The sequence below is a fragment of the Anolis carolinensis genome, chromosome 1 (genome assembly GCF_035594765.1).
Source record: "Anolis carolinensis isolate JA03-04 chromosome 1, rAnoCar3.1.pri, whole genome shotgun sequence".
NCBI lineage: Eukaryota > Metazoa > Chordata > Lepidosauria > Squamata > Dactyloidae > Anolis > Anolis carolinensis.
In genome coordinates, this window is record NC_085841.1 from 340,102,957 (window position 1) to 340,119,613 (window position 16,657).

Here is a 16,657-nt window from a genome sequence, read left to right on the forward strand (position 1 = left end):
CCAGGGAGGGGGAAGCACCAAGGCTGCCTCTGGGATCAGCTGATTCTGGCCCATTGCCACCATTTCTGCACCCAAGAATATGAAAAGGCCTGAAGTGTCACTATGCAGAGTAGAATGGGTCAGTGCTTCTTTTAAGTTATCTTGAGATGGACTAAGCTCTTCTTTTGCCAGTCTACTCAGATAAGGGGATGGATGCCAGACTATGTATTATGTTTTAAAGTTTTATTATATTTATATGTTCCATTTTTTATTGCTTGTTATTTTGTTTTGCTATATATTGTTGAACTGTGGCATCGAATTGTGCCAAATTATGTAAACCACACTAAGTCCCACTCAGGGTGAGAAGGGCGGGGTATAAATTGAATAAAGAAATAAATTAAATTAAATGGTTTCCTTTTTTATAAGAGTCAAGGAACAGTGTTCACATTGAGTACCAAGGATAAATTGATCCATTTTTTGGGGGTTGATTTTCTGACGAAAACTTATAGATTTATACAAGACTATATAGGGTCGTTCATAAATACATTTCTCTGAGCACTGATGACAAAAGAAGAAAATAAAGGAATGTCCTTCAAAAAGGTAAACAGGCAAACAAAATGAAAGATGGTGCTCTTACCTAACATGGCTTCCTCTGTGCCTGGCAATGCTGGGTGTGACACCATACTGCCATCTTGTATTGCCGACAAAGTACTCAGGCATTTGCCATACAAACTATGAACCTTTGAAACCACAAAGGTGCTGAATTGACTCTGGCAGAACAAGAGATATTTCTGCCACAGCACTGGGTCATTTGGATGCAAGAAAACCAATTTCTGCCATTCTTTAATCACAGCCGATGGCTCCCAAAATTCCATGCAAAGCTTCAACCTGGCCAATTTCAGGTCAACGCTGTTTGGGTTGTTTTCAATGGCTCTCTCCAGAATTGCAAGCTTCTTCTCTAAGACTAGCTTGAGTGACTTCTTTCGTGTCTCCCATTCTCCTTCGGTCATTGTAAAACAGCTGGGACCTCTCATGAGTTCGTCCTTTAAAATAAGAGGGGGAAAAACAATTATAAAAACAGCAATAAAAATTTAAAAGAGATGCTTTGGAGTTTATGGTGTCTTGAAATTTTTACAGGCGGCTCCATCAACTAACTTTTAGAAAAGATGTTTGGAAATGAATAAATCTGAAAAGGCAAAAAGCAAAGACAAACAATGCTTTCAAAAATGAATGTTGTATAGTATTTTACATTAAGCATATGACAACTTTGTGTGATACATATGATTGTCTAAATCTGGAGTGGATATTATGTATCTTTCCAGATGTTGAAATGATACTGGTATAAGTGAATCCTGTAGTGAGACTGACTGAGAAAAAGACATTTCTACAATAAATGTCTTTGAATCTAGTCTTCACCAGATGTCCACAAAAACATTATACTAGAAACTTATGCTTCTCAGTTAGCCTCAGTTCCCTTATACCTTTCTGTGATGAAACAAATTAATGTGGCTATGTCTTTAAATACCAGATGTTGTCTTGACATAGAAAACCCTAAACAAAATGTAGGGTCAAGCAAAATGTAAGATTGCCCTATATGAGCCTATATGAGCACTTTTGCATATCGCACCATATGAAACTATGATGGGCAAATAAGATTGTGCAACTCCCTCTGCTCCATCCCTTCTGAGTCTCCTGTGGGGAATGAAGACTTATTGTTTCAAATGGCCTTTAGCTCTTAGTATTAGGGATGGCCTACTATGGTGTTGTTTTTTGAACTGGTTGTCTATTTTTAAACTCTACTATTAAGCTGCTTATTAGTTATTTACTTTAAATACTATTTTAATGTTTTACAAAAATTCAGCAGTGAAATATGCTTTTTTCTTGGAGTGTGGTGGAGTCTCCTTCTCTGGGGGTTTTTAAGCAGAGGCTGAAGGGCCATCTGTCGAGAGTGCTTTCATTATGTGTTCCTATATGGAAGGGGGTTGAACTGGATGGTCCTTGTAGTCTCTTCCAACTCTATGATTTTATTATTTTTATCAACTGAGTATTGCCTTAGGGCCCAGACAGGTCAAGAGGTGATAAACAATTGTTTTTTCTGTATGCTTTTAATCATTTCACTGGAGTTTCTCAGCAATATTGTTTGGATGGGTAGGGTCCTTTTCCTTCCTCTGAGGCTGTAAGAGTGTGACTTGCCCAAAGTCACCCACTGGGCTTCCATGACAGAGCTGTTCTCTAGAGTGAAATTCCAATGCTCAAACCACTATACTCCATTGGCCTCTAATGAATGAATGAATGAATGAATGAATGAACAAAGAAATATGTACTAACTGGACAGATTACTTTTATCCCAACTAATGTTATTCAGACCACCATTTTGGGGCATCTTTCCTCATCATGTCCCAGAACCCTCCAAACCACCAGCCTGCACTCACCTGAAAAGAAACAAAATCCATCCATGCTTTGACGTCTCCGGGATTTTCTCTAACCATCCTGTTGTGCTCTTCCAGTTTTTTCATTAAGTGAGAAGTTCCACTCTCAGACTTTTCTTGCGTTTCCTGCTGCTTCCGTGAGTCATCCTCAGGTGGGCCTTTTCCTTGTAGCCATAAAGTTGTCAGCGGATCGTAGACCCCAAGAGGATTCACGTAGCTTGTAGTAGGAATATTATCTGTGTCCCTTTGCAAAACTGGGATCCAAGTAGCTGAGCCAGGAGTAGAGATTTGACTTTTACTAGTGATAGGAATGCCATCCACATTCAGGAGCTTCAGGCCACCTTTTGTGAAATAACGCTCTGTCCGCTTAGAAGAGGACTTTTTTTCTGTTGCAGAACTCTCCCAAATTATATGTTGCTTCTTCAGATCAATGCCAAGGCAGAGGTTACTTCTCCTTTTGTATCTTTAAAAGTAATAGTTAAAACTAAGTTTCCAAGGTAGGGGAAAAGGAGGGAAGACATATATATTTTTCAGTAATGTCACAGACTTACCAACTCAGTAATACCACTTTGTATTTCCCCACAAATGATTTGTAACAATCTAGCGAGAATGTTTATTTCCCCACCAGCACAATTCTAGCATGTGAATTCACAAAGCACATGCTTTGCACTTCATCCTAAGTGCACACAGTCTCAGAAGCCAAGCCTGAGGTAGATTACTAGTTTTTGCCAGTCATTTGTCTCTCAACTCAATGCTTCCCAGGCTATCTGATGTAGGAGACTGGCAATTACTTTTTCAATGGGACGAGGAATGGCAGTAAATGTTATTTGTTTAGTCGCTTCTGACTCTTTGTGCCCATTGATTAATATTGTTTCTTTGCTAGAAAAGATGGACAAATGTCTGAGGGCTGAGTGACAACAATGTTTCTGGTTGTCATTTTTGGCTGAAAGGTGATTAGATTTAATCAGGGAAGACATAACCCTGAATCTACAAGACTTAAAGCATGACTGTTGAGAATAGCGTAACCTGGAGGTCTCTCAGGGTCGCCATAAGTAGAAGTTAACTTAAAGGCAGTCAACAAAAACAAAAGCAGAGCACACGTGGCAACAGCAATGATGTACAAGTACAGAGCAAACCTCCAAGCAAAATACAGGAACTGTATTATTTCATTTATAGTTGTGAATGGTATGTGACTTACTGATGAGTACTTGGACTTGGCTGAAGGCCAAATAAAGCTCTGTGAACTTTATGAACTCTGCATCACTGAATCATCAGGTACAGACTGTTGGCTTTGCAACTGCAGCAATTTCAGGACTTAAAATGGGACGCAGGTGGTGAGGAGTGAATTCCGCTCACTGGGTGCAATTCAGACATTTGGGAGCAAATGTCTTTCCACATGCCAGCTGGATTCTCAGCATCACTGAAGCTCACACAGGGTAAATTATGAAATTCTCAGGGGAACACACAATGTACAAGAAAACTGCATGTTTTTTTTAAAAAAACACACATTTTCTGTAATGGTCAAAACTATGTTAAAATCTCAGTCAGCGGTTTATCTTGGTTCTTTCTGTTTTGTGGGCAATTCCAAAACCAACATAACAATCTATTTTCTCCTCTATGAACAGATTAATACGAGAAATGAAATTGTAGTCAATCAAGTACAGAATAGTACATATCTGTTATCTCCCTTTTAAACATCCAAATGACAGAGCCACTCTGCTTCATAGTATTAAATATATGCAATAGCAAGAGTGTGGTTGTTTTTTCAGGCAGGTCTTAGAATGTAGAGCAGTTTGTCCTGCTGGAAGCAGAAGTAATTTAAGAGCCCATCCATTATAGGCAGCAGACACCTGGATTTACATATGTGCATGGATTAAACGGATAAGGTAATGGCTGTGCGCCTGCATCCAGCTAATGGCAAACAAGGAAAGCAGAGGAAGACTGAGCACTACAGGAATTGAGTACAAGCAGCTACAAACAAATAAATCATGCTCCAGCTTTGGATTCAATCAGTTATCACAAATAACTTCACCAGATCATTACTGCTATCAAATTTCATACCTGTAAGTTACATTACCTTGCAATGTTCCCTCGGTACAGTGACTTGTATTGCCAATTGGCAGGATCTGGTTTCTTATCTGTTCTGAATAATTCTGTTACCAAACCCTGAATATCATCCAGCCAAATAGAGTTGCAGTTCACACTTGCGGTTTTGTCTCCCAGGCTGCCAAAGAGAAAAAAGAAAAACATGGAGGGAGGTGGAAATAGGAAACTAAGTTCGGTATTTGTTCTAGGGTTCTTCTGACAGCACATTTTAGATATCTGAGCAGTTCTGCTACCAGATAGCTCTAAAAAGCATTGCTCTGATGTCAAAGATTATTCCAGTAGACAAAATAGACTGATGATACAGTAAGCCCCCCATATCCGCTGGGGTTAGTGGCATGGCCCCTACAAAAAAACCCCCCACAAATAAAAAAACACTCTATAGAAATATCTAGGTCTTCCACTCAACTCTATGATCAACTGGACTATAGAACGGCACTTGGAGGACCTGAAAGGAACATATTAATCAAATCTGTAAATAATCAACTACACAAAAATTAAGTCCAAAAACGTGGATACATTTTTGAATTGGGATTGCTCTATTCATCTGACTTTTCTTCTTTTAGAGTAAGTATTGCAATTATACCTTTCCTTTGCTATTATGTCAATTGTCACAACTTGTCATGTGACTTACTATTTTAAAGTCCTCTGCGCTATTATTGTGAAGTTATTGTTTATACTGAGTCATCAGCGTACATGAAGTTTACAGAGTCAAAAATATTAAAGAGGGATGGGCAAGCATCCTTAAGAAAACAGTAAATTCCCAACACAAAGGGGAAATTTTTAAAGGAAGACCTCTATTCTCATGAAGAAAATGTATACAGTAACTATATTATGTTAGCAATATATTAATACATTCATCACAGAGAGGTACTCAACGATTCAGAAGACATGCCAATGTTCCATTCCCAAGGAATCTCATAGCTTATTTTAAAGAAACGAATGTCTGAGGCATAACATTTATATAGAGATATCAAACATGTAAAAAAGTTGACAAGAAGCCAAATCTTTTTGGAAGTCAACCACAATGATTCTGCTGGAACTTATTACAAACCATGCAAAGAGTGGTTTGTGGGGGAGAGATGAAGGGCACAGCGCCTTAATAAATAGTCAAAGTCGTGACAGGCAAGTGAAATTACCATAAGGTCACACCTTCATTTATAAATTAAAAGGTTAAGAGAAATTATTACTACATTATCTTCTGAAGGCATCCATCCCCCTGTCCTGACTCAACTGATTATTCCCAACAGTTTGATAAGACATTTGCCAAAGCAGCCAGAAGGCAGCTAATACACACTAGCTTGCTTCTGGCTTGCCAGCTAAAGGAGTTACTCATTCTAGTCAAGTTACAGATCTGAAGTACTAAACATTAATAAAACAGTCCACAATTATTTTATTTTCAGTGGACATCATGATAAGCTCAATTGTTCTACAATATGTAATGACTCTAAATGGGGAAAGGGACCTGTCAAGACGGAAAGAAGGGACCCACATTTTGAACTAAGAAATACAACTCGAAGACAAAAGTAATCTGTGCTGACTGTATTCGTATCTGTTTTCTTCTCCTCCCACCTCAACGCAGAAACAAAGCATGATGGCTTTTTTTTTTTTTGCTAATAGTCCAAGCTGGAATTAAACACATTTATTTAACCAAGTAAAAGCCTTGTTCCTAAGATGGAGAACTACCCTATATTCCCATAAATAAGCATAGAAATATTTCAACAAAAAATCAACTAAGAAAACTAGGTTTATTTATGGCTCAGTGAGTATTCTTGTCCAAAAAGGAAGCATTTCCTTCTCTGAGCTTGGAAAGAGCATGGTCCATCCAGGGAGAACTTAAAGGAAGCACCGATTCCCTCTACTCCTTCAGTCATAGCGTTGCTTCTAACCTTTTTGAATGCAGCAGGACACCTGAGGCGGCAATGGTTCTTTCCCTTCTCTGTGCAATGACCCTCGGTTTATTCACAGGATTGTATCATAATTTTGTTCCCCAAGCCTGTCCTTGACTTAGAAATTAGTCAACTTATATATGAGTATATATGGTATATCAATGTATTTGTATAAATTGGAAACATGTTTTACTCTTACTTCTTCATGACCATCCATGTTTCTATCCTATCTATCACCCTATTGCTTTTTTTTCTCCTCTTTTGGTCTCAACAATGCCCTGATCAAAGACAACTGAAAAATGGTATTACTGCAGCTTCTTCCTCCTTCCAGGCTTCTTGGGTAAAAACATGGTAAGAAAAGAAGAAAGGCAGTGTCAAGTATTTACTGCATCTCTAATTATCAGTAAATACTTGTTATTGACTTGGAGCACATATGCATGTTTATTTAGAAATACGTGAATTGTATCTAATAGGTTTACTTCTTTGTTAAATGTTCCAACCTTGTTATGATGTCTGGATTGTTTTGGTGTTCAGCAAGACATGAGACAATAAGCAGAACCAAAATAAGTTCAAGAATAAAATGTACTTACGTACTTCAATTCTGCTCCTCTTTTTTCATTATTTTTATCTTTCACATCCTCCATGTCCGATTCTGAATCACTGCTTCTCTGATCCCTGCTTCTTTTTCTCTTTTTTACTTTTTTGTGTTCTCGTTTTTTCTTTTTCTTTCTTTTCTTAGCTGATTTTTCAGAACTTTCACAAGCTTCACTTTCTGCTAGTGGCTCTACACTGGACGTTGTTCTGCTTATAAACAGACATAATCAAAGAACAAAAGCTATGTAATTGAAAATATTCACCATGCAATTCCTAAAGCTGAAAGAGGGCAGAAAGATTTGGTAGATTGCTTGAAAATGACTTTCAGAGGATGGCTGAAGTACATGCATAAACTTAAAAGATGGAAGGGGATTGAATAGTTAATTATTACAGAGCATTTTAATAAACTCTGCTTGTCCAAATACACAATAAGTTATAATGGGTTCTGACACAACTAAAGTGCAAAAGGCCTTTTTAGTCCATTGACTGTGATGCAAAATCACCGATGACAAGCACACAGCCCATAGGCCACCTATTGTCCTTATTGTTGGTTTAGTAAGCCCTGAACTCCATCCCACTCAACCAACCACATTTAGTCAAAATAGGCTGTTCCTGGAAGGAATTTTTCTCTAGAACAAGATATTGAATCTTTCTTTGTTAGTTTGAGCTCTCTAACCCTCAAAATATCCATTTTGAAAAAGAACTAAAAATTACATTTTGCAAGGGTAAAGCAAGACTGCCCATGGTGAGCTAGTTTGCATATGATGTTTTTCTTGCAGTGAATAACATAATGGGCATAAATCTAATCACATGAAACATACATTCCCAAATATAGTATACAGATATTTCCATTTTTATAGTGGCACACCCTTCCACCCCCAATTTTAGTCATGAGATTATCTACTGGGTCTGTGATCACACTGATGTCATTCTATTCAGATGAATGTACTTCTGAGGATGGTGGCTGTTCCTTGAAGGCAAGACCAAACATCTTGGCAAATTAGCTCCAGAGTTTTATGAAAGGTTAGCAGATATTAACAAGAAGACATAAAGCACAAATCTATGCATAGCTATTGGGAATTCACTGAGTACAATGGAACTTACTCCTATAAATGCAAAAATAGTACAATTGAATGAATAACAGATTTTGATTTGTAAAACTGGCCATAGGTTTGTCTGTGAGTACATTTCAAAAAGCTATAATAAAAGATACCAAGGAATACATTACTTTTGGACTGATGATTTTTCTGCATCAGGATCTGTTACTTCTAAAGCATGTTGGTGCAGTCTTAGTGCATCTTCACTGGAGAAACTTGGATTGGTCAGCCAGTTGAATTCTGCAGATATATAAGAAAGGTAGGGTTTTTTTAATGCCAATAGACAACCCAGAGTGCTTCCAGACAGCACTAAATCACGGGGTTTAAAGAGGGGCAAAAAATCCCAGGACTTCAGAAGAGGACCACATACAGATCCGTTAGGCCTGGGATTTCTGCCTCTGTTGTCCAGACTTGCTGCTTTGTTCCAAGATTTAGAAGCTCCCAAGACGGCCGCCATTGGTCTTCCGCCGGAAACCTCTGAGGTTTATTTTTTTTAAATGACGGGATGTGGATATGTGGATATGTGGAGATTCAGATGTGCAGATCACTGCAAAAGTTCCATTCTTTGTCCTGGCCAGAGAAACTGGTCCCCCCAGAAGTTTCATGAAGTATCTCCCACACAAACAAACTTCATGGGGTAGGACCACTACTGCCCAAGTCAGCAGCACACAATCAAACAGAACTTTGTCATTATCGACTATTTTTACAACCTGGCTACCTGGCCATCTGTCCAGACAGATTTGGTTGTGTATTTGTGGCATCAAACAACAGGGTGCTGTTCCGGGTTGTACATGGCTTTTCCCATTAGCCACTTGCATGACTAGACTCAGTATTTATATTCCTCTCCAGCACATCCATGTCCCAACAGCCAGTACTAAGTTTTTGCCATGCCATTTACTAAACTGTACACATGTAATCAGCATACACACAATGAGGAACCGCCAGTATAACCCAGCAACCTGTTGTTCCCTGGCACAAGTACACCACAAAACCTGTCTGCACAGATAGCCATACAACAAGGTCTGACGACAATAATGACGACATTCTGCTTCAGGTTTGAAAGTGTCTGTTCCTGTTTCATTGTGTACTACTTAATGTGAAAGTACTTGTTGCACCCCAGGAACTTCATTTTTCTGCCACAAACTTCATTAAACAGGTGATGGATGAAGTTTATCTTCCCAGGACAAAGTTTTTGCCTTTTACTCAAGTGTTACCTTCTTTTTAGGAACCGACCAAGGATCTAAACAAGCATCTAAAATCCGGGAACCCAGATTAAAAAATCCCGTGATTTCCGATTGCAGGAACATACAGACATGCAAAGATCTGGATATTCGGCTAAAAACCACGATATTCCTGCACCTGGAAATTTTTGTACAGCACATGAAGATATCAAAATCCGTTATGATCTAACATTTGCTCAACCCATTAAGAAGCCCCCTAAAACTTTTATGAGAGAATGTCTGCATTATCAATAAGAGCAGCTTGGTGTGTTTTCCTTTTGTCACTTAATTTAAAAATACTGACTCTGAAAATAAGGGCTGCATATTTCAGAGTCATGAAAGGACCTGACTCTTAGTTTCCTAGGAAAAGCTACTTTAGATCAGAGTATCACTACCAAGACTTCAGTTAATAATTTGGTATTAGAGAAGGAAATTACTGTATTTATCTGCTCAAAACTGAGAAATAACTTCAGTCTATCAAAATAGGGAGTTTATTGCTGAATTTTGCCTAGCCAGTAACCAATATCAGGAATAGTGATGCAGGAATAGACCTTCATACTGTTTTGCAGATAATTAAGCAAGTCTAACATTTGTCTTCCAAAATAAAACTGAAGAATCAACCAGAAAGATGAGAAATCAAAATGGATCCAGCCCAGGAATGCCAAGAACTGTCACCATCTATGCTGCAGTTTGGCAACTCCTGATGTAAACAAACAGATGCTGGAACAAGTTCAAAGGCCATTATTAATAGAAAACTTCAAATAAATGCATTAATTTACCTGCAGAGCAAACTGCATGACATTCTGCGCAAGTTGAAGTATTTAGTTCTGAGGAGCAGTTTGATTTACTGTTCCTCTGAACTAAGTACTTAAACTTGCACAGAAGGCATACGACCATCAGGAAATTTTATTTTATAAATGGTTAGAGCAGTGGTTCTCAACCTGGGGTCCCCAGATGTTTTTTGGCCTTGAACTCCCAGAAATCCTAACAGCTGATAAACTGGCTGGGATTTCTGTGAGTTGTAAGCCAAAAACATCTGGGGACCCCAGGTTTACATTTTAGAAATTCTGAAGCCAAATTTTGCTTCCAGGTTTTCAGAGAAGCAACTGAACTTAAAAATGAGATACACATTGTATGTTCTAAAGCAGAGCTTTCCAAAATCTGTTACTAGAGGTTCCACAAGATATCACTAACGTAATGAGAAACCTACGAGTCTATGTAAAATAAACAATAAATCATATATTTTTATATACGTAGATGAAATGTTTCCATGAGATATCACAATGTATGTAGGCGTATGTATCTCTTACAAGGAGTTAGTTTAATCTCCGGTTTCTTAGGGAAACTGAATTACTGTGTCGCAAAATGACGCAGGTCTAAAAACATGTGTTAACAACCTGAAATGTTTGGAAAGCTCTATTCTAAAATGGGAGGGCAGGAGGAGGAGGCGTTTGCCATTGACACAGCCACAAATTGTACTGCCATAGTTATGTATAGAGTTATTTTGTACAAACATACATCGTTTTGGTAGCAATGGAACGTAGTTATGGGGGGGGGGAATCAATACAGAAGCCAAGGAGACTGTGGGAATCAAATCAAATCAAGTCTATGAAGACTATTTTTTAAAAACTGAGACGAAAAAACCACATTTACATATAATGTTGAACTTCTCTTCTTTTGAGAGCTTTATGATCCTAACCCTATTCTTTCTACATTATTCCTGCGCCTGTTACTAAACCTTCTGTTAAAGAACTAACATTTCTAGTTCATTAACTGAGGTAAAACTATATTCTGTTTTAATATAGACCAAATCTTCTTAAAACGTTTTCCACTCGCAACCCCTTTCCACCGAAGACATTTTTACATGACCCCAGTATAGAGGTATATAAAATAGGTATTAAAAACAAACATTTACTAATAATAAATCACTATTTGCAAGGCTTGCCCAACAGGCTGATGTTCCTTTCTGCTGAGTAAAGCTGACACATTTTCTGCAGAGTCCACTTTAAACACTGCATGTTGTTGCTAAAAGATTTGTATAAATGGGTGGTGTTCAGAAACCCTTTACTGCTGCCAAATTTTTCATGACCCCAACACTGAGCTAAAGGGATCCAATTTGGGATTGGGACGCACAGTGTAAGAAGCAGTGTTGCAGAATACCAGACACTTCTATACCAGTAAAAAGGTAAAGGTTTCCCCTGACGTTAAGTCCAGTCATGTCTGACTCTGGGGGTTGGTGCTCATCTCCATTTCTAAGCCGAAGAGCCGGCGTTGTCCGTAGACTCCTCCAAGGTCATGTGGCCGGCATGACTGCATGGAGCGCTGTTACCTTCCCGCCGGAGCAGTACCTATTGATCTACTCACATTTGCATGTTTTCGAACTGCTAGGTTGGCAGAAGCTGGAGCTAACAGCGGTTGCTCATGCCGCTCCCGGGATTTGAACCTGTGACCTTTCGGTCTGCAAGTTCAGCAGCTCAATGCTTTAACACACTTTGCCACCGGGGCTCCTTACCAGTATTCTGCTATAAAATACCCCACACGACTCTAACAGTATGGAGAGACACTGCAGCTGCAAATTTTTGTTCAGGCCTTATTTGTGCATGTACTATCCCCACACTATGCTCAGGAATGAAAAGAAGCTTCCAGTAAAGAATCCCTCTGCTGCTCATTCTAAAACATTTCCACACTATATTCAGAGCTGCATGAACTGGATGAAAGGACTCATCTGGGTTCTTTTTTCCAGGTGCCTGAGACACTCCTCCTCCCTGTCAACATCAGCAAAATACACAGAAATGCCCCATTGTTTGTATTGAACTTCACTAGTCAAACGGTATCAGCAGGGGTCCATGAATGCCACAGTTGGGAATGAGCCAGAAATGATTCTGCACTTCAGGGTCCATCAAATAGAGACCCAGAAAAAAGCAATGTTCTAGTAAATCATTTGCTTCAGCCCAAACAGCTAAATGTCCACCAGGCTGCCAGGTTCATGAGGAAGGGTACACCTTTGTTGTTTTGTTTCATGTATGTTAGGAACTGTGGGAGTTGAAGTCCAAAACACCTGGAGGGCCCAAGTTGGCCCAGGCCTGCCTAGAGGTAACCAAAGCAAAGGGGAGGTTTAAGGCCTCAGAACCAACGCAGAGGACGAGACCATTGAGATATATTTTGAGGGGGAGGCAGCCATTCATTACCTCTCTTGGAGCCCTCGCTCTGGCCCGCTGGAGCCTCCCCGGGCTGAGCGGCGCCCGCAAACGCAGGGAAAAGGGCCATGGCCTCGAAGAGCTGCCACTTCCTCAGCGCCCCTTCCCCTAGGACACAGAAAGCGCCTCGAAAGGAGCCAAGATGGCGGTGGCGCCTCTCCTCCGAGGCATGCTGGGAAATGGAGTCCAGGTGGGCTCTGCTCCCAAAATGGCTCCCGCCCCCTAGAGGGCAAAGAGGGAATAGCACCTGCTGTGTCATTGAGAGATACAGGCTGAGAGTGGCTTCAAAGGGAGAAAGGAGAAGAGAGGAGAATTTACAGGCTGTTTAATGTGCAGAATGTTATTTAGATGAACTACTTTCCCTAACCAATATGCAGTCCTTCATTTCTGTAACAGTAGAAGATAGAAAGAACTTTGTTTCAGCTTTCATTAGTTGCCTCCAGTTAAAAGGAATCCCATTTCCCTCCTGATTTCAGTCTGCAACTTATTCATAGGCTTTCAAGGCCTGGCTCTGTGCATTTTATTTAAAAAGCGTTACAGTATTAATAATATAAGATATTGCATATACATATAATATTGATAATATTATAATGTAATACAGTATAATACTAATAATAATACAATATAATAAAATTATTTACAGTAGAGTCTCACTTATCCAACATTCGCTTGCTTATTTATTTATTTACAGTATTTATATTCCACCCTTCTGACCCCGAAGGGGACTCAGGGCGGATTACATTACACATATAAGGCGAACATTCAATGCCTTAACATAGAACAAAGACAAGACAAACGTAGGGCTCCGAGCTGGCCTCGAACTCATGACCTCTTGGTCAGAGTGATTTCTTGCAGCTGGCTGCTCAACAGCCTGCGCCACAGCGTTCTGGATTATCCAACGTTCTGGATTATCCAATGCATTTTTGTAGTCAATGTTTTCAATACATCGTGATATTTTGGTGCTAAATTCGTAAATACAGTAATTACTATGTAGCATTACTGCATATTGAACTACTTTTTCTGCCAAATTTGTTGTATAACATGATGTTGGATAATATGTTGGATAATAAGGAGAGATTAAGGAGAAGCCGATTAAACATCAAATTAGGTAATCATTATACAAATTAAGCACCAAAACATCATGTTATACAACAAATTTGACAGAAAAAGTAGCTCAATAGGCAGTAATGCTATGTAGTAATTACTGTATTTACGAATTTAGCACCAAAATATCACGATGTATTGAAAACATTGACTACAAAAATGCGTTGGATAATCCAGAACGTTGGATAAGCGAATGTTGGATAAGCAAGACTCTACTGTACATAACTGTACCCTCAATTTGCTTCTGACACGATAAATAAACTGAGTGGCCATGATCTGGCCTGTCACACTGATAATAGTTGGTCCTTTGTGAAGCAAATGTCTATGGCAGTAGAAGATGCCATTTTTTACTGAGCAACAACAGCCTCCTAAGCCAGCATTAATTTTAGTTCTACCAAAGTTGCTCCAAGTAGCTAAATGTTCTTGGTTAACTCAGTTGTCAGTTCCACCCACATCAAGAAGGCTGGAGGGATATACACAAAATCATCTGCTTTCTGAGTGGTGTTCTTCTGTAGGACATGTGTAAAGCAGTTACACAGTCATAGCTCCAGGCTTTCAAATCACACTATAAATTGAGCACAAGCAACAGTGATTTCCTTGCTTTAGTTGTTTCCTTTTCCTCCCCTCTGGATTTCTGTTTCTTTTCAGTTTGTGACCACATAATTACTCATGAACAAGTGCTCAGACATAACAAAACTTAATTGAGCAAATTGTACAACTATCTCTCCTAAAGGCCTGACTGTAATTTCCTTTTCATTGCCCTCACTTCCAATTTACTTCTTACATACTAAAGCATACTTCGGAGCCAAACATGAGTGTATTCACATTTCCCATTTCCCCCATCTACTCTCTAGTTTGTTTTACTTACCAAATATAATTAGCATGTCTCCTAGAAAACCACATATACTGTACATCTTTTTTCCTGTCCCATTCAGATCTGTTTTTCCAGATGTTAAGAATTCAAACCAGGGTCAAATGCTTGGCATTTTTGTACATCCTCCAGCTGTCTCTCAGCATGCTGTTGACAACCACTTACCCATTCTTACGGTGTCATTACTTCCTTGTCTAACAGTCTTGAGCCAGAGTTTTTCCATCTGAGTTCCCTAGGATTACATGAATGATTGCTAAAGATTCTACAAGATATTTAAATTGGGAGAAAATATAATTTTTTTAGCAGAGATTCCGTGACACCTAAAAGACATCTCAAAAGTTTGTCCAGATTTGAAAAGACCATGATGGGCTGCTTTGAGCAATGGCAGGTTCTTGGATTGCTGGGATGTCAATCAAGGAAGTCCGCCATGGCCCACTGGCAGATGAGAAGACACCTTGCTCTGCACCCCCTCTAATTTAGTGTCCACTTTACTTGTATAGGTTGCCACTAATGACAGAAAGCAAATGAGCCAAAAAAAAGCGGTTAGAAGTAAATAATTGGCTTTGATCTTTTTTTCTTTCTCAATAGTTCAGGTGTTTGTTTTTCAAACAACTTCCACACCAGGATGCTTCCAAGAGAATCAATTCAGTCTCTCTTTTTGACCAGGAAAAGGCCAGCATGAGAAATCTGGAGAGATTACAGGCTACTAAAAGATTGAATATTAAAATGATAACTTAGAAAGATTTGTTTTGTTTTTTGTTTTTTAGAAAAGACTATTTTACTTGTTAAAGAATTATCATCTGGAACATCAAAAAGAACAGGAGAAGCAAAAAAGAAAAGAGAAAAAGGTGAAGAGCTAAATTCAAGTCGCCAGGGCCAGATCAGCTACATCCAAGAGTATTGAAGGAACTAGCAGAAGTTATTTCAGAACCACTGGCAATCATCTTCGAGAGTTCTTGGAGAACAGGAGAAGTCCCAGCAGATTGGAGGAGGGCGAATGTGGTCCCTGTCTTCAAGAAGGGAAAAAAGAACGACCCAAACAATTACCGTCCGGTCAGCCTCACATCGATACCAGGCAAGATTCTGGAAAAGATCATTAAGGAAGTGGTCTGCAAACACTTAGAAACAAATGCGGTCATTGCTAATAGTCAACACGGATTTACCAAAAACAAGTCATGCCAGACTAATCTGATCTCTTTTTTCAATAGAGTTACGAGTTGGGTCGATACAGGGAATGCTGTGGATGTAGCGTACCTGTATTTCAGTAAGGCCTTCGACAAAGTCCCCCACGACCTTCTGGCAAACTAACTAGTTAAATGTGGGCTACACAAAACTACGGTTAGGTGGATCTGTAATTGGCTAAGCAAACGAACCCAAAGGGTGCTCACCAATGCGTCGTCTTCATCATGGAAAGAAGTGACAAGTGGAGTGCCGCAGGGCTCCGTCCTGGGCCCGGTTCTGTTCAACATCTTTATTAACGACTTAGACGAAGGGTTAGAAGGCACGATCATCAAGTTTGCAGATGACACCAAACTGGGAGGGATAGCTAACACTCCAGAAGACAGGAGCAGAATTCAAAACGATCTTGACAGACTAGAGAGATGGGCCAAAACTAACAAAATGAAGTTCAACAGGGACAAATGCAAAATACTTCACTTCGGCAGAAAAAATGGAAATCAAAGATACAGAATGGGGGACGCCTGGCTTGACAGCAGTGTGTGCGAAAAAGTTAAACATGAGCCTACAATGTGATGCGGCAGCTAAAAAAGCCAATGGGATTTTGGCCTGCATCAATAGGGGAATTGCGTCTAGATCCAGGGAAGTCATGCTCCCCCTCTATTCTGCCTTGGTCAGACCATACCTGGAATACCGTGTCCAATTTTGGACACCACAGATGAAGGGAGATGTTGACAAGCTAGAAAGCATCCAGAGGAGGGCGACTAAAATGATTAAGGGTCTGAAGAACAAGCCCTATGAGGAGAGGCTTAAAGAGCTGGGCATGTTTAGCCTGCAGAAGAGAAGGCTGAGAGGAGACATGATAGCCATGTACAAATACGTGAGGGGAAGTCATAGGGAGGAGGGAGCAAGCTTGTTTTCTGCTGCCCTGCAGACTAGGACACGGAACAATGGCTTCAAACTACAGGAAAGGAGATTCCACCTGAACATCAGGAAGA

The 16,657-nt window shown here is 39.6% G+C and overlaps 1 protein-coding gene across 1 annotated transcript in view; it reads right to left on the reverse strand.

Moving 5' to 3' along the window:
* The window catches only part of nrde2 (NRDE-2, necessary for RNA interference, domain containing), a 33,439-nt gene extending 20,657 nt beyond the window's left edge, over positions 1-12,782 (reverse strand). The window contains exons 1-6 of the mRNA XM_062968394.1: positions 12,500-12,782; positions 8,223-8,331; positions 6,995-7,201; positions 4,486-4,632; positions 2,412-2,871; positions 617-1,022 (exon numbers count right to left, since the gene is read on the reverse strand). Of these exons, the coding sequence (XP_062824464.1) occupies positions 617-1,022; positions 2,412-2,871; positions 4,486-4,632; positions 6,995-7,201; positions 8,223-8,331; positions 12,500-12,767 (1,597 nt within the window). The 5' untranslated portion in view covers positions 12,768-12,782. The remainder of the gene's footprint in view (positions 1-616; positions 1,023-2,411; positions 2,872-4,485; positions 4,633-6,994; positions 7,202-8,222; positions 8,332-12,499) is intronic.
* Positions 12,783-16,657: the final 3,875 nt, after the last annotated feature.